Genomic DNA, 23,187 nt, shown 5'->3' on the forward strand with positions numbered 1-23,187 from the left:
CAGAGCCACAAGCAGACAGACCTCTGTGGGTTCAAGGCCTCCTTGGGCTACATAGCAACTTCCAGGTAGGTGCAGCATAGGGCAATCCCATAACCTTTCAGCACATGCCCTCCTTGTTCTCTCCACTTGGACTTGCCTTGGATTGTGGAATTGGTGCCAGACATCCTTCATATCCACCCTCATCTTCCATTCCTCCCCTTTTCTAGTCATTACAAAGGAATAGCAGCCATAGAAAACAGTGAGTTCTTCTGTTCGAGACCCTTTTCCATCGTGTGCCTACATGGAGCTCAGTAGGCACACTGAAAAACAGTGTGAAATACGGAGCTGACGATAGCTGACTGCAGAGTCCCACTCCCTCATGGAGGGCAAGCTTATAGAAGCTGCATTGCAGTGTCCCATTTTCAACCAACTTTTTACTCAGAATCCAGTATGGACTCCGTGGAGTGCCTGGAAAACAGGACTGTGTCATGCATCTCGAAATATCTAACCCTGTTCCTTGCACAAGGTGGCATGTAGTTGGAAGGCGAAAGGAACTGAGGGGGTGTGTGTGTGGGGTTGTTATTAAGAAGAAATTAAGTAGTTCTATAAGGTGCGGTGCCAGATGTGGAAGAATGTTTGTCCCGCCTCAGTCTTTCTTCCTGTAACAAGAATAAAACTACCATCTTATTCTGATGGATGACATTTCCAAAGACCTAATAAGAAAATATTTTTAGAGACCACCACCTTTTACAGTTGTCATAGGCTGAACTAAAGATTACCGCGTGAAAAGGCTCTGAAAGCCACACACTCGGCAAATGGATACACCCAAGTTCTATACATTTATCAATGGAGCGAGCAGCTCTGCCCTTGGGCTGGAAAGCAACTTTCTCCTCCTCAGGAGGACCAAGGCGGGGCCTAGACTCCGGGGATAGTTCAGGAACGTTCTTGGGGGCGTGGCCAGCGCGTCCCGGGGGCGGGGCGTATCCGGGGCGAGGCCTCGCTCGCACACTCGGGCGCAGTGCGCGTCGGGGCCGCACGGGGGCGACGCGGGGCAGCTCGGTTCCGCCAGTCGCGGAGCATCCGAGTGGGCGACGGCGTACTTCCGCGTCCGGCCCCGCGGCGTCGGGCGGCTGCGCCGAGGTCCTGGCGGCCGGCGCAGGTCAGTAGGCGGTCGCCGCTCGGCCCCTCGGTGTGGAGGCCCCGGGCGTCCGGTGGGTGGCAGGCCCCGAAGCCTCGGGGGTGGGAGTGGGCTTCCCGAGGGCATCCCGGCCCGCCTGTCTTAGGACAGGGGAGCCCTGGGCTGCGGGTTCCTGCGTGGACCGAATCAGGGTTCTCCGGTCCAGGAAGCCCCCGGTGGGGGCCTCGTGATCCCCACCCTTCCGGGTTTTGTCCGGCTCGGCGGAGGGGCGTGAGGCCCCTGAGCTGGCTTGCTCAACGCGGAGTCGGCGCGCGCATCCCCGCCGCTCAGACTTTTTGAATCAGACCCCGCTGCGGCCGGGAGTCTGGCCCTTCAGCAGACGTCCTCGACGGTTTGGTGCAGATGGGCCTTCGCACCACAGAGGCCTCCGTGGCTGCATCCGAGGAGTGCCACCACAGGGGCTAGCCTTGGGCTGCGGTCCCCAGATGGCAGCAGATAGTGAGTGAAGGGCCTAACTCAAGAGCCACGGAGGTGGAGCTGTGTTAAAGGGATGGATGGTGTGTGGGTGCATCCCTCAGAACCCGCAGCTGGGCCCTCAGGTTCACCTGGCTGCTCTGGGTTGTGAGCGGCCCCACGGCTTACTCACAGGCAAGTCAGTGTGGACGCCACACACACCAGTGAGGTTTTTTTTGCCCCCCCCCCCCACTGTTCCCATGTGTCAATGGAGACAGTAATTCTTGTATGATAAAGTAATGTCTGTCCACCGTGTCTGCTAACAGAGTAAGCATTCAGTAAATGGGATTTATCGAGAATGATACCGCCCTTTTCTTGGCCTTATGGGCAAAAAAAAAAAAAAAAAAAAAAAAAAAAAAAAAAAAAAAAAAAAAAAATCTGTATAAGAGTTTGTGCAAGGATTCCAACTTTGCACGGAAAGATCTTGCAAGAAATAGAATTCTAGGAAGCACGTAATTAGTGTGAACCCGTTTGGTCCCACGCCTCATGACTGAATGGTGTACCTCATGACTGATTGCCAGGTCTTTAAGGCAGCGAGGGCACGCACCAGTAAGTGGTTTTGAAGGCCTAAACCTTGTTGGGTTCCTAATGGATTCTGTCTGTTGGCCTTCCTTAGATTCTAATGCTCTGCTCTCATTTTACTGGTCAGTCAGGAACACTGAATTGGCATGGCTGTAATTGAATTTGGCAGCCCTTTTAAGACTTGCTACGAAAGTATAGATTCTGCGGGTTGTCAGTGGAGAGAGTATGTTTTTACAGCCCATTTCAGATTCCATAGAGAATAACAGTCTTCAGAATGGATGCAGAAACTTTGAAAACTTTCCCCAGAGCTTTGGCCGTTTGTGAGTGAAAGAGCCTGATGACTGACAAGTTGTCACTTGTAGATCTAGAACACTCTGGCTACCTGTGTGAACAGAATTCACTTTTGAACATTTTATTTATTTTTGTGCTTACCGGTGTTTTGCCTCTTTCCCTGTGTGCCTCGTGCATGCAGTGCCCACCGAGGCCAGAAGAGGGCATTAGGTCACTTGGAACTGGAGTTCCAGACCGTTGTGAGCCATATGGTACTGGGAATTGAACCTGGGTCTTTATTGGGAATAGCCATGCTCTTAACCACTTGGCCATCTCTAGCCCTTGGTATGAGTAGACCTTGCTTAATGAATGTTTTTTTTTTAATTTAATTTTATTTTTTTCTTATCAGTTACATTTTATTAACTCTGTATCCCAGCCGTGTCCCTCTCCCTCATTCCCTCCCTCTCCCTCATTCCCTCCCAATCCCACCCTCCCTCCCTCATCTCCACCATGCCCCTTTCCAAGTCCACTGATAGGGGGGGACCTCCTCCCCATTCATCCAATCCTGTTTTATCAGGTATCTTCAGGACTGGCTGCAAAGCCCTCCTCTGTGGCCTAACAGGACTGCTCCTCCCTTGGGGGGTGGGGAGGTCAAAGAGCCAGTCATTAATGAATGTTATATTGCTTAGTTATGCAACTACTACAACTTAAAGATTACAGTTTTCCTTAGTTTCTACTCTTCTGTTTCTTTAGTCTCCGAAGTTTAAGTTCCTCAGTGTGTACCTTAAGGGAAGTTTTGTATGATTAAGTATAGTGCATCATGCTTTTTATCTGTTACCTTAATTACTTTTCTGGAGATCTTTGGACCATTGTTACCTCCATTTTATAGATAAGGAAACAAGAAAATGAAGATAAGCAATTTACCTAAGAACCCAGAGATCGGAAGTGGCAAAGCCCTGTGGCTCTCCATGTTATACTCTGGTCTCTACAGTCTAGATGGTTCCTTCAGACTTGTTAAAAAACATACATGAGTGCCAAGGATCACAGGGATACCTTACCTTTGCTTTACATGGGCCTGACCATGTATTATCTTGTATAACCCTTTAAACTGTCATTTTATCAACTGTGATGTACAATTACTGAATACTTAAAATCCTCGGACACAATTTTTCCCGACAATTTTTGTCCCAGATGTCTTTCATAGTATGTGAAATAGGATCTATTTAAATCATATTAAATATATATCTTATTAATTTGTCTTCGTCAAGGTCAGTGATACTTATTCTTTGTTTTTACAGAGGTCTGGGACTGCGATTATTTTGAAGTTTTTGAAAGTGTAAGGCCAACTTTTAGGTGTCCGAGGGAGCGATGGCAGGCCGCGAGGCAGAAGTGCTGGATATTCTTCGGCTGAATGTGGGTGGCTGCGTTTACACGGCCCGGCGTGAGTCTTTGTGCCGCTTTAAGGACTCTATGCTGGCATCTATGTTTAGTGGCCGCTTTCCTCTAAAAACAGATGAATCCGGTAAATGTCTAAAGTCTGGACATTAGGGTGGGAGTCTATTTTAAACTCCTTTTGATTTTCTTAATTGTGTTGGAATGTATTATATTAGCCGAGTTCATTAGGACTGTATGGAGATTCATTAAGTACATAGAGACATTAAATACCAGTTTCTAAATTTGTGGTGCCACTCCTAACGTTATAAAGGAGCAAATAAAGGCCAACCATGGCCAAATGATGAAGATTAGCTGTACTTTCAAAGTCTCTACTTTCATGTGACATTACGGGTGATGGTATTGAGGCTGGTTATATATTAGCATCTCTCCGTGTTCTTCCCTGGAGAAGCAACCAAACTCATAGCTGGCAGATCATCCATTGTAGAGTCAGTGCTCCACTCAATGCTTGCTCTAGCCATGCAGTTTTGTGTGAGCTGGTATGTGTGATTGAGAAATGAGGTTCACATTGTGGGTCATTGAGGAGCAGAGAACTACATGGTAAAGTTAAGGTTCTGGGGTTGGTCTCTTTCCTTTGAGTACTGTGGCAGTCACAGAACCTGCTGTGGATTGCCAAGAGGGTGTCAGACAGCTCTGTATATTTTTTCCCCTGTGTGTGTAAGCCCCAGAGCAATGGGCTTCTATGTTAGAGGGGAGGGATGGAGATGTCCTGGGCATGAAGAAACTGCCTTGCCAACAACTGATGGTTGAAAGCAGAGAATAACCCAGTGGCTGTACTGAGGGCTTGACATCCACCTGGAAGAAAGTCTGTTGATGGGAGGAGCGAAGCGGAGACTGAGTTCCATTCTCTGCTCCAGTTTTATTTCCTGACTTTTCTAAATACCAAGATCTGTGTCCATTACTGCAAGAAAAATAAAAGGGTATTGGAGTGGGGATTGAACTCCTCGATAACCATTACATCAAGGTCTTTTTCTTTTTAATTCTGCTAAGTCGTCTTAAGAAAAGTCTCTCATCATGTGCAGTGCCAGCATAGCATTTCTTGTTTTTAAAAATTACTTTAAAATGTTTGCTTTTGCGATAGGACCTCACAGTGTTGCCCAGGCTGGCTTCAAACCTCAGAGCAGTGCTCCTGCCATCACCTCCTGAGTGCTGGGAACTGTTGGAATGTTGCCACTCTTGACAGCATTTCTTCCTTATTTAAAAAAAAAAAAAATCTAGATTCTCACACTCCAAAGGAACTAACCCAAATATAGAGTACAGCTTCCAAATATACTCCCAAAGATAGTACACAGCTAGTGCTAGAGTTCTCAGGCATGTGTTACTGCTAACAGTCAGACAATAGGCATAGGGGCAAGCACAGACACTCTTGCCTGTCCTGGTCCAGCCGGGCTGAGGTGAGAGGTCAGCATCCTTCCTTCCAGAAGTCTGAGCTTTTGCAGTTGACTATGTTGGGATGATAGTGTTGGCATCTGAAGAGCCAAGTGAGCTGCATTTTACTATGTGGGGCTGAGAATACAGAGGCTAACTCATACGGGTTTTTGCTGCTGTTGTTGTGCAAGTTAGAGAAGGGAACTCATTCATCCAGAAGGGTACAGTTCTGAGATAGGGTGCGTGGCTGAAGGCTTGAAGTGTGGGTTTGCTTTGAGCCTCACTTGGCCCCTGGGCCTGGTTCCTGTCTATACAGGACCTGTACAGTCAGGCATGGCGGAAGGCCATGTATGTTTGTACTCAGAATTATGTACAGTGTTCTAGAATGCAGGTGTTTCCCCCCATAATTCAGGGTTAGAACATTACTGCTTCTAAGTTGACGAGAGCCGTGCACCCTCTGCTGTGGCAGGGAAGCTGGAGAAGTGTAGCTTCATTTGGCGGACTGGGCCCACTTCCACACCGTATGTTAACTCTTGTGAGAAAGACGCGTGACTGTAAAGGCATTGGACCCATTTTGGCTTCTTACTGCTCCTCATATGACTCTGCACAACTGTTTTCTAGGGGCATGTATTATAGACCGCGATGGACATCTATTCAAATACATTTTGGACTATCTCCATGGGGAGGTTCAGATTCCTACGGATGAACAGACTCGAGCCGCCCTGCAGGAAGAGGCTGACTACTTTGGCATCCCTTACCCATACAGCCTGTCTGACCACTTGGCCAATGAGATGGAGACATATTCTTTAAGGTCAAATATAGAACTTAAAAAGGTCTTGGCATTTTCTCAAGTTTTAAAATACATTTATTATGCACAAAGCAATATGTTACTGTTGCAAATATGTTATTTTGCATAGTGTGTCACGTCACATATGCCAAGTCTGAGGCAGTTTGTGATCAGTTTTCAGCATGTTTCTTAATTACTTCTTTTCATTCTTATAGGCCAAAATTAATTCTAGGAAAAAAAGCTTTATTAAGTTTACGTACCTCAGTGAAGATGTAAAACTTTTTGATTCTTTTTAACAGAACTAGTCTTCTGAAGTTGTTTTGAGACAAGGTCTTACTATGTGACCCTTGCTGTCCTGGAACTGGCTATGTAGACCAGATTGGCCTTGAACTCACAGAGATCCACCAGCCTCTGCCTCCTGAGTGTTGGGATTGAAGGCATATACCAATATACTTGGTTTATGAAGTTCTTTTTTAAATTAGAGAAATACTATCATTAATGAGGATGGAATGATATTTCATTTTTTATGATAACTTGTTTTTATGTTTTATGCTAAGTAATAAACTTTTATTGACTTAGTGAGTATAGCAGTTTGTCAAGTTGAGATCAGCAAAGCTTTTAAAAAGATGTTTCTATTTTATATCACATTTTAAATATTTTTACACGGCATGAAAAGCTTTGTTATGTATGTCCTATTAATGGGTACTGTATTTGTTGATATTTAGCACATAGAAAAATTATTTCTGTAGGTAGTTGTTGATCCTGAAAGTTGAGATGAACTGATTTGAGCTTTAGAGCTGGCTGTTAGTTCTGGAAGCAAACTGATAGATGGTTGGTTCTTATAAGTGCAGCACAAAATCCCTGTTAGGGATTTGCATGGGATGGATTCCGTGATGTTTCCTACATCTAATCACCAAGTCATAGTCTTGATCATGCTACTTCCTAAGCGGCAGGGTAGGGCTCCAGCATCGCTGGAGGGTTAGAGAGGTCAGCACTCACCTTCTGAGTTCTGGCTCTATAGCTCTTGCCTCCTGGCTTACACTGAAGGAGGATGAAGTGTGCCTGCATTTATTCCAACAGCCAGCAGAAGTTCATTTCAATTGTGACATGTAAGGAGGCTGTGTGGAGCCAAGAAATGGAATCCAGTTCTTGCCCTAAAACAGTATATAGTGTAATGTGGAGTTCTTATATGTGTACACATAATGTTAAAGACCAATAGATGAGTTTGTTAGCAGTGTTAAATGAAAGTGCAAGACATGTGAGGACCCTGGCTTCATTACTGAGTAGGTGAGCAGTAGGAGTCTTCTTCATATCACCTGCTCTCGCAGACACTGAGGACCTGACAGAGGACAGAGCTGACAGAGATGCTTTTCCTGAAGGCATGTAGAACAGCATGCCATTCCTCCCAGGGAAGGTCTTTGCCACAGTTTGGGGAGGAGCTACTTGTATTGTCATGGCTAGACTTATGACATGGTGTGCTGATAGCTCAGGGTGTCTGTCTTCTGCCTCAGCTGTGAATTTGGACCTTTTCTCTTGTTCGCTGTCACATCTGGAGGACGTAAGAGTGCTGGGCAGATAACGGGTAGTTAATATGCAAGCGAGTGAGTAAGTGTGGAAATGCCAGGTGAGTTGTTCAGACACTGTGTTGGACCTCACCATAGCTACCTTGCAGTATAGAACAAGTTCATTTGATCAGTTCAGCATTGGAGTTTGGAGTTCAAAGTAAGGACCAGCTATGGAGCCACCTAATAGAAAAAAAAAATGAAAGTTAAGTGAGAAATTTGAGAAAATATTCTGAAGAAAGAGAAGATCTAACTTGTAGTTACGCTATGAAGATTGTAAAATTGAGAGTGAGCCAAAAGAAGGGGATAAAAAAGAAATTTTGTTTGCAGAAGTAGTCTCTCAATGAAGAGTTGTTGAATGAAGAGTTGTTGAGGTTTTTTGTTGTTGTTTTGTCTTTTGTTTTTGTAAAGGAAGAAAACCTCCAATTTATTATATTTATGTCTGTAGACTATGTTAAAATTCATGATTTTAAATTTCTCCTTTGAGCAGCTCAAATTTTAGCTTGATGTGAAAGTAATCTAGCACGTATATCTTTTATTTAATAATTAAATCTAAGTTTATATATATATATATGTTTGCTTTAGGCTTTAACAGACTTCTGCGAATCATATGGCTTAGTTTGCAATAGGCCAACAGTTTGGGTTCTCCACTATCTTAACACATCTGGTGCAAGCTGTGAGAGTAGAATTATTGGTGTCTATGCTACAAAAACTGACGGGACAGATGCCATCGACAAGCAGCTGGGAGGAAGAATTCATAGTAAAAGCATTTTCAAAAGGTATGTTCAAAATTAAATGTGAAAAAGAACAAAATAAAGCCTAGGTATCTTTTAATAATTTTAAGATTGTTATTGGGTGAGATACTGTGCTGGACTACAAGAGGCTGTGGGTGTGGCTCAGTGCACAGTGCCCTCAGAGCTGTGGGATGGCTGCTTCAGGACCAGGTGAGCGTTCAGACGGCAGCCCTGGGCCTTTTGCAAGATCAAGAACAGTGCTTCTCAGTGCACTGCCTCAAGTTCCAGGACAGGCCTTTTTAGGGCTAAAAGAAAGAAGAGCCACTTGCCTAATATTTCCCCTGGACCACAGTGGGGGCCACAAGCACTAGCCTAGAGTCACCAGGCCCACCGTTTGACCTGGGCCCAGACTCTGCTTTGTTCCTATTCCCTTTCGGATTTAGGCTTCTATGACATGAACGTGTTAACTTCTTAAAGCTGGTCCTCCTGTGATGTCCCTGTAAACTTGTATTGGTCAAGTTACTCAACACATTTTCTATCTTTCATACATTCTGTTGGAGATTGAAGTGGGTCACATACTTGTCAGTATCCAAACCCACAGGAGCTTGCTTTCAGGTGACTGGAAGTATTGTTGTTTCTGAAATCATTGCAGACAGTAATGTACAAAAGGCCTCCAAGCACCTGGCATGATGCTAGGAGAACGTCATAAAAGTTGGGTCTTTTCTAACTAGAGTTAGCTGGCTTTGTTTTATTGGTTTTGTTTGTTTGTTTTTGAGACATGGTCTCACTATATAGTCTTGGGTTGCCTGGAACTCAGATCTGCCTGCCTCTGCCTCCCAAGTGTTGGCATTAAAGGCATATACCACTATGCCCAGCTATGTATAAATGCTTTTAAAAATGTGTTAGAATATATTGATGTATTTTCATACTGTGGAATTGACAAAAACTATCATTAAAAGGTGATCAAATTTATACCCATCTTAGGGTCATAGAGGAACAACGTGGTCTTTAGATACTTTCCCTTCATTATCAAGTATTTATTGAGCGTGTACTAGTTGGATTTATGTAGATACATTCACACATAAATAGTAAATTTTTATTACATTTTTGCAATGTTTCTAGAGAGGCGGGGAATAATGTTCAGTACATTTGGAGCTATTACTCTGTAGCCGAGTTGAAGAAAATGATGGATGCCTTTGATGCTTGGGAAGGAAAAGGTACAGTGAAAACCTTTTATTTCATGGACACGAGTGGCCCCCCTCTCTTTTACTTTTTGAGACAAGGTCTTCCACTATAGTATATCTCAGGCTGACCTGGAGCTTAAGGTGTAGCCTAGTGTAGCTGGGGCAGTCTTCTGCTTCTGCCTCTTGAGTCCTGGGATTACAGGCTTACTTCACCCTGCAGCCAACCTCCAGCCACTTTTCCATAAGAACGCAAAGTGTGAATGTGGCATCTCTTTGTATCTCTGCAGCCCTTGTTTTGTCCCTCCCTCCCCTTTCACCTGCCCCCCTCCCCCTTTTAGGAGTATACCTTTTAAGTGTGCCAGGAGTCTATCACCATAAGGTGATACTGAGTTGCTACATATTACTAATGACTGCAAGTATGGTTCTCTCAGCTATGTGTATTTAATAAATAAGTTTATTAGCCCTGTTGTGTAGCTGGCAATGTTCTAAGTGTGCTTCTAAACTGAACAAAAGATGGATGAAAAGGAGGCTTAGCAGGGAAAGGTGCTTTCACCAAGCCAGGTGACACCCGTTCAATTCCTAGAGTCCACGTGGTGGGAGGAGGGGACTGACTCTTGCAACTTGTCCTCTGGCCTCCAGCATGGACTCTGCCATGTCTGTGTCCACACACATACACAGAACAAAGTCAGTGCTAAAAGAGAAAAGACTACAAATGGAAAAAAAAAAAGACTAGAATTGGTTGGACCTGGTGGCTTACTCCTGTACTTTCAGCACTTAAGAGGCTGAAACAGCAGGCTCACTGAGTTAAAGGCTACCCTGGGCTATATAGTGACTTTTAGGGCAACCTGGTTTAGATAGCTAGATTCTGTTTGGAAAAAAAAAATACTGAAATGAAAATGTGCTAATGCATTTTGAATTATCATTCCTGGTTTTTGGATTAGGAGTGATTTTTACTTTCTGTTTTGGAGGTTGTTTCTGGGGATCAAAACCAAGGGCCTTTGCAAGGCAAGTACTCTACCAATTGAGCTATGTCCCTAGTCCTTGATTTTTACTTGTCTACTTCTCTAGAATTGTACGTTATGTACATTATTTATAGGCTGGAAAGAAAAGGCTGTATACCTTTGAGTATGGTAACTCCAGCTTGTAATCCTAGCCCTGGGAGGCAGAGGCAGGAGGATTGCCAACTCAAGGCCAGCCAGCTGGGCTGTGCAGCAGTGAGCTGTTTGAGAACACCAGGGGTAAAAAGCATTGCCTAAACAAGTTGCAGTGACAAATTCATGCATGCATGTGTGTGTATGCATGCATGCATGTGTGTGTATGTATACCGTGTACACATGTGCATGCACACACATACAAATGCATGTTTTTCAATATATCGGCGTGGAGAAATCTTGACATAACACATTAAAGAAGCCAGACACAAGCATGAATGATATTCCTTTCTGGAGAAGAGAAACTAGGGCTCGAAGGGAGAGCACCAAGTGGGAAGTGGTATGAGGAAACTTGTAGGCATGACAGGTGAATGACTGGTCATTTGTCAAAATTCACTGAACCGTGTCTCTTTAAAAAAAGTAAACTTTTCCCAGCAGTTTGGGTGGTAGAAGCAGGTGGATCTCTGAGAGTTCGAGGCCAGCCTGGTCTACAAAGTGAGTCCAGGACAGCCAAGGCTACACAGAGAAACCCTGTCTTGAAAAACTAGAAAAATAAGGTAACTTTTATTTTATGTAAATTTTATCATAAATTTAACCTGAAAAATCAGGCAAACTTCATGGACCAGGTTTAGGTATGCTTTTGCGGTAGAAGAGACAGGTTTGGGAATAGTAGTGAAATAGTTGCGGAGTGTTGGCCTTGAGTATTGGCTAGCCTGTTATATATGAACTTTAGATGCCCACTTTACTCAGGTGGTCATGCTTAACCAGAACTTTAATGGTTAAAAAGACACAGATCTCATTGTGGAGATCTAAAAGCAATTACTGTAAAAAACCAAATAATTGTCAGGCAGTGATGGCACATACCTGTAATCCCAGCACTTGGGAGGCAGAGGCAGGTAGATCTCTGTCTAGGACAGCCAAGGCTACACAGAGAAACCCTGTCTCCAAAAACCAAAAACCAAAACAAAAAAATACCAAAACCAAACAATTTTTATTGAAGATTATTATTTAAGTATTTTTGGGCACGTGTCTGTCTAATTTTCTGTTCTGACTGAGGTGAAGTCAGATGGTGTAGAATGCACTGGCTTAAAATGTGTGTAGCAGTGGCACTTGCTGCATAGGCCTTGTTCAACAGCCATCAGCTGTCTAGTTCCACAACATTTCATCCTCTCAGAGGGAACCCCAGTGCTCTCCCCCATGCTCTCTTGCAGCCCCTCATAAACTCTGACTTCTTTCTGTCTCAGTGTCTGCCTGTCTTGGATATGTCATATAAATGGGATCATTAAAATATGTGATCTTTTATGTCCAACTTCCTTCACCAGCATAGTACTTTGGAGGCTCATAAGGATATATTTTAAACTTTGCATCAGAAGTGTATCAGATTTAAAACATAGAATGAATTCAGCTAAAATCTTGGCTTGATTATTAGATCAGATTATTCTTGTTTTAAAGATTTAAATTTTTGTGTGTGTGTGTGCGTGCGCCCGTGCGCCTGCATGTATGCAGGTACCTGCAGATGCCAAAATGGTTGTCAGGGTTCCCTGGAGCTGGAGTTTCAGGCATTTGTGAGCCGCCTGACATGGGTGCTGTGAACTTGCCATCGTCTCCTTCCAGAGCGGCAAGTGCTGATAACTACCGAGCCATATCTGGTGACAGTGGTTTGTAGGGTGGTTCACAAATGCAGCCAGTTTGATGGTCACAGTAGCCCAGTGCAGCAGACAGCAGTGGTGTAACCGCTGCTGTAAACATGCTTTCCACTTTTATCAACACTGCAGCTGTCTGTAAAGCACCAGAGGCTTTCAGAGTGCCGAGTCTGTTGTAAGCATCTCGTGTTCATTACCTTAGTCATTTTTTCTTTGATCACAGCAGCCACGCAGGGAGTACATACTGTATGATTAGCATTTCACCCAGAAAATGAAACTCTATGAGGAGAAAAATAGCTTCCCCAAGGTCACACTGGTGAGTGACAGTGGGATCCAGTGCAGGGTCAGAGCCTGTGTCTTTAAGCAGCATACATTCAGTCACTAGAGCGTGCAGTTGAGCCACTCTCTCATCTAGTCAGCCACAGAGGCCTGGCTCGAAGCCAGCTCTTCTTGGACCCAGCTCATGAGCTGTGTCAGTCTACTGTCAGGCTTCTAGGAAGCACTTCCCGTTTCTGTTGTGTACACCTTCGTTCTGGTCATCACGTGAGAGGAACAAGATACAGACAACTCTGGCCAGTCTTAGTTGACAGAGTGTTTACCTGTGGCTCTCTTAATTCTCGTTGTCTTCCAGGTGTAAGCTACTGGCGTGTGCCCCACGAGCTCATAGAGTGCTGGACGTTGGAAGAGCGCCCTTTACATGGAAGCCTGCGCCATATGGCCCCAATTCGAAAGAGGTTATCTGTGATTATATTTTGTTTTAAAATCCATAGTTGATATATTTTTGTTACCATCATACAGGGGAAATGAGTATTAACTCTTGACTTTACTAAGCTTATTAATTACCTACATGAGTATTCTACATTAGCATAAAATATTGATCTCAATAAATAGATACCAAACCTAGGAAAAGGCAGGGGATTATACTCTAATTGTGCATGTGAAGTATGTTTTCATTAGGAGAGTGTGGCTGTAAGAACAGTGGTGGACACTGTGGGAATGCTTTGGTAGGCATTTTTCTCCCACAGAAGTACAATTCCAGGCTTTATTGGCAGTAGTAAAAAAATCTACTGAAGCTTACTACTTAAAATTTCTTGTGGTTTATTCTGAATTTCTTTTCTGTTGCCACAAATAGCATCTTTATTTAATAATATATTTTTGAAATTATTAGCATTACATTTACTCCATGGCTATGTCTTTAGTTTTGTTTTAAGTGGCTGTAAAATTGTACTTCTTTTTTTGATTTTTTTTTCTGTTTTGTTTATTTATTTATTTTTTATTTATTTATTTATTTATTTTTTTGTTTTGTTATGTTTTTTGAGAGTTTCTCTGGGTAACCTTATTTGTCCTGGGCTTGCTTTGTAGACCAGGCTGGCCTGGAACTCACAGAGATCCACGTGCCTCTGCCTCCCCAAGTGCTGGGATTACAGATGTGTATCTCTGCAACTGGCTTAATGTCCCAGTTTTGTATATAGTGTCAGGTGTTTTTGTTTCTCAATCACTTGTTCTGGAAATTTGATTGATAAATGCAGTTTCAAGCTGCTTTTCTACATTTGCTCTTTGGATTGCTCAAAGAAAAGAAGTTGATTGCGTTTTTAGTAAACATCTCTTTGCAAAACATTTTGTTTCTTAAAAGGCATTAAGTGTCTCAGAAAAGACCTCTGCCCAGAATTTTTTGATCTGTTGCTCTCCTTGTGGAGCTCCTGTCCCCTCTAGGTCTTCCTATCTCCCCCTTCTTTCATAAGATTCCCTGAACTCTGCCCAAAGTGCTCCAACCAAGGACCAGGCATGGAGATAATCTAGAACCCCTAGAACCCCTGCATAGATGTAGCCCATGGCAGCTCAGCCTTCAAGTGGGTTCCCTAGTACTGGGAACAAGAACTGTCTCTGACATGAACTCAGTGGTGGGCTCTTTGATCACCTCCCCCTGAGCGGGGAGCAGCCTGACCAGGCCACAGAGGAAGACAATGTAGACAGTTCTCATGAGAGCTGATAGACTAGGGTCAGAGGGAAGGGGAGAAGGACCTCCCCTATCAGTGGACTTGGGGAGGGGCATGGGAGGAGATCAGGGAGGGAGGGCGGGATTGGGAGGACATGAGGGAGGGAGCTACAGCTGGGATACAAAGTGAATAAACTTGAAATTTATAAAAATATAAATAAATTTTAAAAAGGCATTAATTGCATTATCATTTATTTTGTCATTTGAACTAGCAGCAAACATTGAGTCTAAAGCAGTGGTTCCCAATTGGGAAGGATTTTTTTTTTTTTTTTCATACTCCTCCTCTCCAAAGTAATCAGCAATGTTTGGAGCTTTTTGCTTGTGCTCTGTAGGGAGGTAGAAGCTACCGGCATCTTGGAGGTTGAAGCCAGGGGTACTGGCATTTATCCTACTGGCGGCTTCCCCCAAACAAAAATTCTTTTACTGAAATGGTGATTGTACAGAGGTAGGGAGACCTTGTTGTAGAGTCAGAGTGAAGACAGAGACAGGAAACAAAGCAGACAGGAATGGTTGATGGTGATGTCAGTGATCTTTTCTCTGGGATTTTGGGAAGCATCATTTTTTTATGCATAGACAAGATAAATGAAAGTGATATGTAATCATGATCAGTAACATTTTAAAATTGAGTATATTATATGTTAACATTCGTTGCTGTGTATGGAATTTCATAAAACTATAGAGTGTGACTCTGTTTCCAAGGGCAGGTGTTCACCACGCCTCAGCCGTCTCCAGCAGCCGGTAGTACTGTGGCGAGGAAGTGCACTGGCAGGCCGGCTGCCCTCTGTGTGTTCAGGTGGAAAACAGGCTGGAACAGGCAGGACTTTCACAGCTAAGGTCAATTTTGGCAAGTTTTCCCTGTAGGCGGCTTATAATGAATGGTCAGCTCAGCTCAGGAGTCTCTGAGTAATTCGTTCAATCCTTTTCAGATTCAGGACTATTTTTAGCTTGACTGTTTAGCAGTCTCCCCCAAATGTGTCTCATGGCATGCAGATTCTCCTGGCTGTCAGGACGGTGACTGGCAAACAGCTGTAGCAGTTAAATAGGCGCCTTTGCTGAGGCTTGCAGCCTTTCTGTGTCAGCATGGCTTTTAAAGCTCAAGTTGGAGAGTAACATTTATTTGGCTGTGAGCTCCCTTTCTGCAGTTCTTGGAAAAAGTACTGAATATTCTTGATTACCCTGTGCATCACAGCAGAGCTCTCGGGAACAGAGTGATATGTAGTCTAATTCTTACTCAGCACTCCAGACGCTCCCTTGTTGAATTATGTGGGATTTTAAGATACAGTTTGTAAAGCAGCTGAAGTAGTCTTTAGTAAACTTGCCACTTTACAGCCGACCTTGGTGGGGAATGAGGGACGAAGCGGGTAGCTATCTAGAATGCCATCTATAAACATGTTGCCTCTTTTCTTAAGCCTGCATGTGAACTTGGGAGACTTTTATTGGCTACCGAAAGTGTAAGTGCTGAAACGATGCTTCTGTGTCCCCAGGAGGCTGGCGGCCCTCAGCGAAGAGGATGAAGGTGTGAGCTGCAGGGCTGCTCCGAAGCCGGTCAGATTTTTGGGCCCTTCCACGAGCACCCAAATTAAAGTCAAGAATTCGGCTTCAGTCAGGGTGTCACCTGCCAGTGCTGCCCAGATCTCCTCTCAGGCTACAGCAAACAGGTCCCAAAGAGGCAGCTGTGGAAGGGCGGCCCAGTGCTCCGCGGCCACAGGGGCATCTGGGCACGCGCCTGCTTCCCCTGATGCCCAGGGTTCGGAGAACCACAGCACACAGCCGCCTCCTGTCAAAGTGCTCCTCTCTGACAAGAAGTCTCCCCCCAACCGAGTGATCAAGCTGAGAAGGACTCCACTGTGTGTGGGGCCTTCCCTGCCCATCCCCTCAGCAGGGAGCCAGGCCGGCCCCCACCAGCAGCCTTCTCCCGAAGCTTCCAGCACCCTGGTTGTGCAGACTGACAACAGTAAAGACCAGCCTGATGGATAAAGTGACTTGAAACTGTCCATGTGGCCCACAGCTTCCAGCGTGCTGGTTCCAGCAGCGTTCTTGGGGTGGAAAGGGAAACCAGTGTAGATGTTTAGTATTATTACAGGAAGAATGAATGCCGAGACGTGGGAGGAGAGGAGGAGACTTTGTGGTTGGGGTTATTATTTTCTTTCCGTTTTCCTAAGCTTGTCTATGTGCAGTTCTAGTTTTTAATTTTAAGTTTTATTTAAATGGTTAATTGATACCAAGGCAACCAAGCAGTAAGAAGTCTCCCCTTTTTGCAGTATTAGAGCCGCTCAGCCACGTTTATAATGCTGTTCTGGCAGTCCAAGGGTAGGACTGATGTCTGGGCATAGGCGCAGAGGGGCCACCTGTGCTGGCCACGCTGTACGGAGGCCAGGAGAGCTCTCAGATGGAGTGTGAATCCACAGGCTGCTCACAGTTGCCTCTTCTCCAAAGACAACATGAAAAGAAGTGATGGGAAAGAAGAGTATAATTAAAGGTCAGACGTTGACGTTCTGATTGGGCCATTTTTTGTTCGTCGATTGGCACCCTACTTTGTTCTGGTAGCAGCTGTGTCTACACACACAAGGGAAGTGCGTGTTGTAGGAGCTGTAGGGTGGTCTTCAGAATAGTTAAAATACGGCATTTCATGTCGAGCAGTGAAATTTTGAGGTACTTTGGAAAAGAGAAGTGAGTTTAACTTAACTCAAGTTAATTTGTTCTTAGAGGTGACTGTTGAAGAGGTCTTCTAATTATACACTACACTTTATGCATACAATTTCCATATAACTTGAATTTAATATTTTTAAACAAAATATTTTGATTAATCTATTTTTTCATGTCCATTGAATTGTGCGTGCTTTCTCTTACATATTATGTTTGGTAATTGGATGGTACATTTCTGCTTTCCATGAGCACTGTGCTAAGCTAAGTAGGTTTATAGAGCAGGGTGTTCTTACTCAAATGCTGCACACTGCACTTGCATTGCTTTGAAAGAGTGAGGCAAGTATACTCATGATGTTTCTTTTTAAGTAAATAAAACGTTTCCACAAATAATGGGACATTTTCTGTGACTACTTGTTTAAACTTGGGGCCCTATAATGGTTTGAGAGCTTACTAATTTAGGTTTTCTATTCCCATTTCCAAAATTATTTTCTTGTCTTGATAATTCATGAAATAGTAAAAACAACTTCAAAGAAATATCTGTGGATACCTATTTAGGAAGGGGCTTTAACTGAGCAGCCGAAAGGTTTTTAATTGAAGGTGCATAAACATCACCTTTATGATGTGAAATGGGGAACTGAAGGCTGGCCGAGGGGACCTACCAGTGGATTTATTCTGGTTGTGTTGCCATGGATTCTAGATAGAAAAGTATTGTGCTCGTTTTATTTACTGCCTTTCCAGAACAGCATCATGAAGTTTTTTTCTAGTTCTTAAAGATCAAGAAAAGGAAGTTGAACAAGTTAAAACTGTATAATAATGATCATATTCACTCTTCTGAGCCCGTAGTCTGATTGCTGCATAAGGGCACATCAGTTAGAAAGCAGAGGGAGAAATAGGTGTCAAGCTTAGGAATTTGCTTGAGTGAGAAGAGTTTTAGAGGTTGACACAGAAGCATTGGATTATGCATTTGTCTCTTGTGAGACCTCAGGGTTTTTTTTTTTTTTTGTAGTTATAGGTATCTGGTATACAGGAGACCTGTGGTACATTTCCACTCCTCTGGAGGCAGCCCCTGACCACGCATTAGAATGTTTGCTATCTTCAGGAGTGCAGTAGCTCATTTCTGACCTGCAGGGTTACTGCTATCTGGAGAATAAAGAATGTGCTAAGGAACAGTTGCCATTAGTAATCGAGGTCCTAGGGATCCACAGTGATTTAGAGATAACATATCTCCCAGTGCTGGAGTGGGTGGGGCCAGTGCTTCCTAACTTTTGGGAGGAAATAGACGGAGAACCACATCTACTTAAAGCACATCATCTGTGCCTGTCCATAGATCCTGTTTCCTTCTTAGCAAGTGCAAGCATTGAAGTTTAAACACTCAACCTGTATCTGTGATTAAATGTGGTGCAATTATCCACCTATGCCTTGTTTTCTAAAGGAGGGGTCATAAGAAACTTTTGGACATAGCATTTTGAGTATGTGCAAAGGCCCATGGTAGTAAGCTATTCCATAAAAGCAAGGATGTTAACATCCTGAATGGGAGGTTATAAATGATTGTGTTGCGTCTTCGGCTTCTTTGAACAGGCTTAATCCACACTCTGTCTGATGTTGGTTAAACACTAAATGAAAAGTGTGAATGTGATGAGGGAGTGAGCTAGCAAATGATGCACATACATTTAAGTTCACTACGACCTTACTTATGGTAAATACTGTCCCCTCCCCCTCTGTGGAAACTGTCCCTTGAAAGCTGTCAACAAGTTATCATTTCCCTAGTCATTGAACAGTAGATGAGTGAGGCTTTAGTGAGGCTGCATTAGTGCCCAGGATCTCAGGTCTGTACCACAGCCAAGAAAAGAAACATGAATAGCTAACGGGGTGCGGGGGGGGGGGGGTTGGTTTCCAGCTGTTTCTAGAATTACATATTCACAGAAGTTGGTTGGTGGTGCAGCCTTGAAGGAGGCATTTTTGCTTACACTCCTGTCAGCCTCGTGAAATACACGATTTACACTTCCAGAGAAGCTGATTTTTTCTTTTTTTGAATGTGTGTTGCGGTAGACAGCCAATACACATTTCATATTTGCTAGCTAGATCATTTCTGATGTTGGCTGTAGCTAAGACAAATAGAATTTTACAGTAACTGCCAGTCAGGGTTCTGCCCTACTTGTTTATTTAACAGATTTTCATTTTATAAGGTTCCTTTTTAGATGTTAGGCTGGCTTCTTCTACTCCAAAGCTCTCATTATTTTAGTAAAATTCTGCTGAGTTCTGGGTATGAATTTGGGGGTCCTAGAGCTTAGAAAAGAAACTTGTTTCAAAAGCAAAGTGCTTGTCATGGAAAAAGATACGATACTTGCTCAAGTTGGAAAAAGGCAAAAATCGCTTCTGTCAAGGTTTCTTAAAAATGTTGACATTTCTAGTTCAATTCCAAGAATTCACCTCCTAATTTCTTCATTTGGAAGATTTGGGAACCCAGGTTGAGTGTTGATAATACAGAGAGCTTAAGGACATCAGAAATTGCACACGTAGACAGGAAATGTTGGTCCCCAGACAAGTGAGTTGGAGCCAGTAGACTGCAGTAAACTGGAGTCAGTGTGCCCTGTGGTCTCCTTTCTGCTGGGTGGTCTATGTTCTTTTGCGGTAACGGGACCGAAGACTCTGTTTCTAAAGAAGATTTCTTATAGCTGGAAGCTGGGAAGTCTAACATTAAGGCCCACATGTATCACAGGCTTTTTTTCTGCTCTGTCACTTACCTGGAAGCTGAAGGCAGGAGGGTATGAGAAAACAAGACTGAATGGAAAACCTCTAGGCCTTCTGTACTGCCATTAGTGTACTTGTGTGTGGAGCCTTTGTGAGCTAATGCTTCCCCCAAGCCGTTCCTTGCCTCTCAGTGCTGCTGCACTTGGGAACTCCTGATTTTGGAAGACACACAGCACCGCTGTGTAGCACCGCTAGATGTAAGCACAGTGGCATTGTTGACATCTTGGACCAGACAGCTCTTGGTCATTGGGATTGTTCCCCGCACTGGAGGGTAGGTGGTGGCACCTGCTCAGTGATCAGAAATATTCCCAGACTGTTCCAGATGCTTCTGTAGGTGGCATGGGCCACTTGCCCCTGTTGGGAACCATTGTTCTGGCTGGGTGACTCAACCCGAGCACAACACTGACTCTCTTTGTCAGGGGGTATGGACAAGTAAGAACATTGGAGCTGGCAATTGCAGGCAGGAGCGGAACTCCCAGAGGACACCAACAAACAATTTAAAGAATGCCTAAAGAATGCCAATGAGGATTTTTTTTTTTTTTTAATCCTTTGAGTTCCCAATTACATTTCTGGTTGTTTGTGCAATGTTAGAAATATCTATTTTTGAAAAGGGTGTCATAGCCCAGATTGGTCTCAAACGTGATGACTTTGAACTCCGGGTCCTCTTGCCTCTACGCCCCACATTCTAGGATGATTGTGGCTATGCGCCACCACGCTGTGCTTACTTTCAGGAGCACTTCATTTTCTGAGCAAGCCTTTACTTGATAAAAGCTGAAGTGTGGCGCTCCAGCACTCCTCGCTGTTTCCTGACTGGAGGTGCCTCGTGCTGCCACCGCCATGATGGGCTGCACCCTCAACTCCTAAGCTGGAATAAATCCTTTTCCCCTGCAGCTGCCGGTTGGAGGAGCAGAGAAGCAGTTCACACAGAGGATGGGCACCAAGGCACGGTGCAGTTGCAGCGACAAATAGACCTGACTGCTTTGTAGGCCGTTGGGGCTGTGTCTTGGAGAAACAAGTATTTAGGGCTGTAGGCTAGTAGGGCTCAAGCATGTCATAAATCGAATTCAAAGTTGAATATTTCAGGTTTAAAATAGGATGGTTTGTTTCGTTTTTGACATGAAGTACGTTTTTAAGCAGTTTTCTGTAGTTCTTTAGCCACCGTCACACTCATGGTTTTGTGTGTGTGTTGAAATTTAGTACACATTTTTCCCCCCACATAAATTTCCTTTAGAATTTTGTTCTATGAAAGCTGTGTGTGGCAATTTCTCCTGTGAAATATGAACCTAGTGGTAGCTAACCCCGGGGTTCTTCCAGGCTCTGGGAGGAAAGAGTCCTAAAAAAAAGGGGCTTCTGGAGATGAGCCCTACAGAACGTGTGAGAAGTTTGTAATGAGAGGAGCTGAGAGGAGCACAGCGCATTTGCAGAATGACTAGATCCAGGCCTCATGCCTCTGCCTGTGGGGCTGCAGCAATCAGACCAAACACTGGGATCCAACTCTCTGAAACTGCAGACACACAGAAATATTTCTTAGGACCTATCAAGACTTGTTAGGAAAAGCAAGAGGATGAAACAAAACAAAACAAAACAAAACCCCTTTAATGTCTTGTAAGTATAGTATTAAAATTGTGCTTCAAATTCTTAGCTAAATGTCCCTAGAACTCAACAGTCCTTCACACTTGCTTTTCCTCTAACATTAGAACAACTGAGATGCTTAATACTTTCAGGAAAACTCAACTGTGTTAGTCAGTTAATGAAGGATCATTATTTTGTTGTTGTCATTTTACATGTTGAGAGATGTTGAAGCATGCAGCAGCTAGCTTTTTTGCTTCCCGGCGCAGTTTAGAGTCATGGTCCTCCAATGCTTGAATTTTAAGTTTTACTCTGAATGGGGGAGAAAAAAAAAAATCCCATTACATTATTTCATGAGCTGTCACTCGAATGTCTGTTGAAAAGCAAAAACATTTACTCTTGCAAGACACATGAGGGCGCCACAACCAGCCATCAATGCAGGCAGTGTGCAAAAGGTGGTGTGTCAGGGCCAGTGAGGAATCTGCATCTCCTGTGCAGCTGGGGACTGCACAGGCCTCCCGTCCTCCACTGCAAACTGGTCTAGGAAAGGAAACAGAGATTCGGTTTCTCAGGATTCAATCAAGATTGAGGTTCAAATCTAGGCTTTATAGAACAAAATAGAATTCTCAAGTCCATTCCTTCAACAAAAAACTTTTAGCTGGTAACTTTTCCCATTAACCTTATTTGCCGTAGCTCCTCTGAGCATGTTTAATTAGAATCCCTGCTTCTGAGGTAAACAGAATCTCTGTCTGTATACTGAGCTCTCAGTTGGGACCTGTGTTACTAGTTTCTTCCCCCCAAACAGAGCCTTTACTGAGTGAATTCCTCAGTGGTTAAACACACCGTGCACAAAGGACATTCTCATGGCCACAGAATGGGAGCGTGTAGCTGCTCGGGTGAAGTGTAAATCTGAAATGTAATTGGGAACTCAACAGGGAGTTTGGATTTCAGAGCCTTGATGGAAGATTTACGTGGTGCAGTGGAGGTGAGTTTTCACTCATTATGAGGATTAAATGGTTCTGACCTCTATCAAAGAAGTGTTTTGCAGAGAATTATCTATTTTGACTTCTGTATGTTAAGTAGAGACATTACTGTTCATAGCTCTTGGATTTATTTTTCAATTTCAGTTTATTTTTTTCACTTCTTTTTTTTAAATTTTAATTTTTATTTACTCATTTTACATCCTGGTTCTACCTCCCTCCACTCCTTCTGATCCACCCTCCCTCCTTCCCTGCTTCCCCTATCCCCACTCCCCTCCTTCGAGCAGGGGAGTCCCCCTCCCCCTATATCAAGTTGCATTAGGACTAAGCATATCCTCTTCCCCTGTGACCAGATGAGGTAGCCCCACCAGGGCACAGTGATCAAAAAGCAGGCAACAGAGTCCATGTCAGAGTCGGCCCTCATTCCCCTTACTAGGCAACCCCTATGAGGACGGAGCTTCCCTTTGGCTACATCTGTGGAGGGGGCCTAGGTTCAGTCTATGCATGGTCCTTGGTTGGTGCTTCAGTCTCCACAGGGTGCCCTGGGCCCTGGTTAGTTGGCTCTGTTGGTCTTCTTGTGGGTACCTCTTAGATTTTTAAAAGGAGTTTAGACTCTTTATTGAGAAGGGCAGAATTGGGCTGGAGGGTAGCTCAGTAGGTAAAGTGTTTGCCATTCAAGTCTGAAGACCCAAGTCTGATACTGATACAAAGTAGGCATGCATTGGCAAGCCCAGTGCTGGGAAGGCAGCCACAGTGGATCCCTGGGACTCACCAGCTAGCCAGTGGGCCTAACTGGGGGAGCCTCAGGCCCATGAGAACCCTATCTAAGAGAAGAAAAACAAAGCCAAGGTGAACATCTCCTGAGGATAAACAGTCTCAGAGCTTGCCCTCTGGGTTCTTTTTCTATGTGCACACATGTACCTGCGCACGCACGCACACACA

The 23,187-nt window shown here is 44.1% G+C and overlaps 1 protein-coding gene across 3 annotated transcripts; it reads left to right on the plus strand.

The window, feature by feature from the left end:
- The first annotated feature begins 1,060 nt into the window (after positions 1–1,060).
- Kctd18 (potassium channel tetramerization domain containing 18) lies at positions 1,061–16,795 on the plus strand. 3 transcript variants are annotated; one of them, XM_055617005.1, is made up of 7 exons: positions 1,061–1,138; positions 3,721–3,944; positions 5,864–6,075; positions 8,177–8,370; positions 9,448–9,542; positions 12,935–13,037; positions 15,784–16,795. In XM_055617005.1, exons 2-7 carry the CDS (start codon positions 3,791–3,793, stop codon positions 16,274–16,276), a joined length of 1,251 nt encoding a protein of 416 aa, XP_055472980.1. In that variant the 5' UTR covers positions 1,061–1,138; positions 3,721–3,790; the 3' UTR covers positions 16,277–16,795. The 3 variants fall into 3 exon arrangements, with proteins under 3 accessions (XP_055472980.1, XP_055472981.1, XP_055472979.1); XM_055617006.1 differs by lacking the exon at positions 1,061–1,138 and adding an exon at positions 1,152–1,190; XM_055617004.1 differs by lacking the exon at positions 1,061–1,138 and adding an exon at positions 1,158–1,615.
- The last annotated feature ends 6,392 nt before the right edge of the window (positions 16,796–23,187 follow it).

Source organism: Psammomys obesus, unplaced genomic scaffold (assembly GCF_907164565.1).
Source record: "Psammomys obesus unplaced genomic scaffold, mPsaObe1.curated_primary_1811, whole genome shotgun sequence".
Lineage (NCBI taxonomy): Eukaryota > Metazoa > Chordata > Mammalia > Rodentia > Muridae > Psammomys > Psammomys obesus.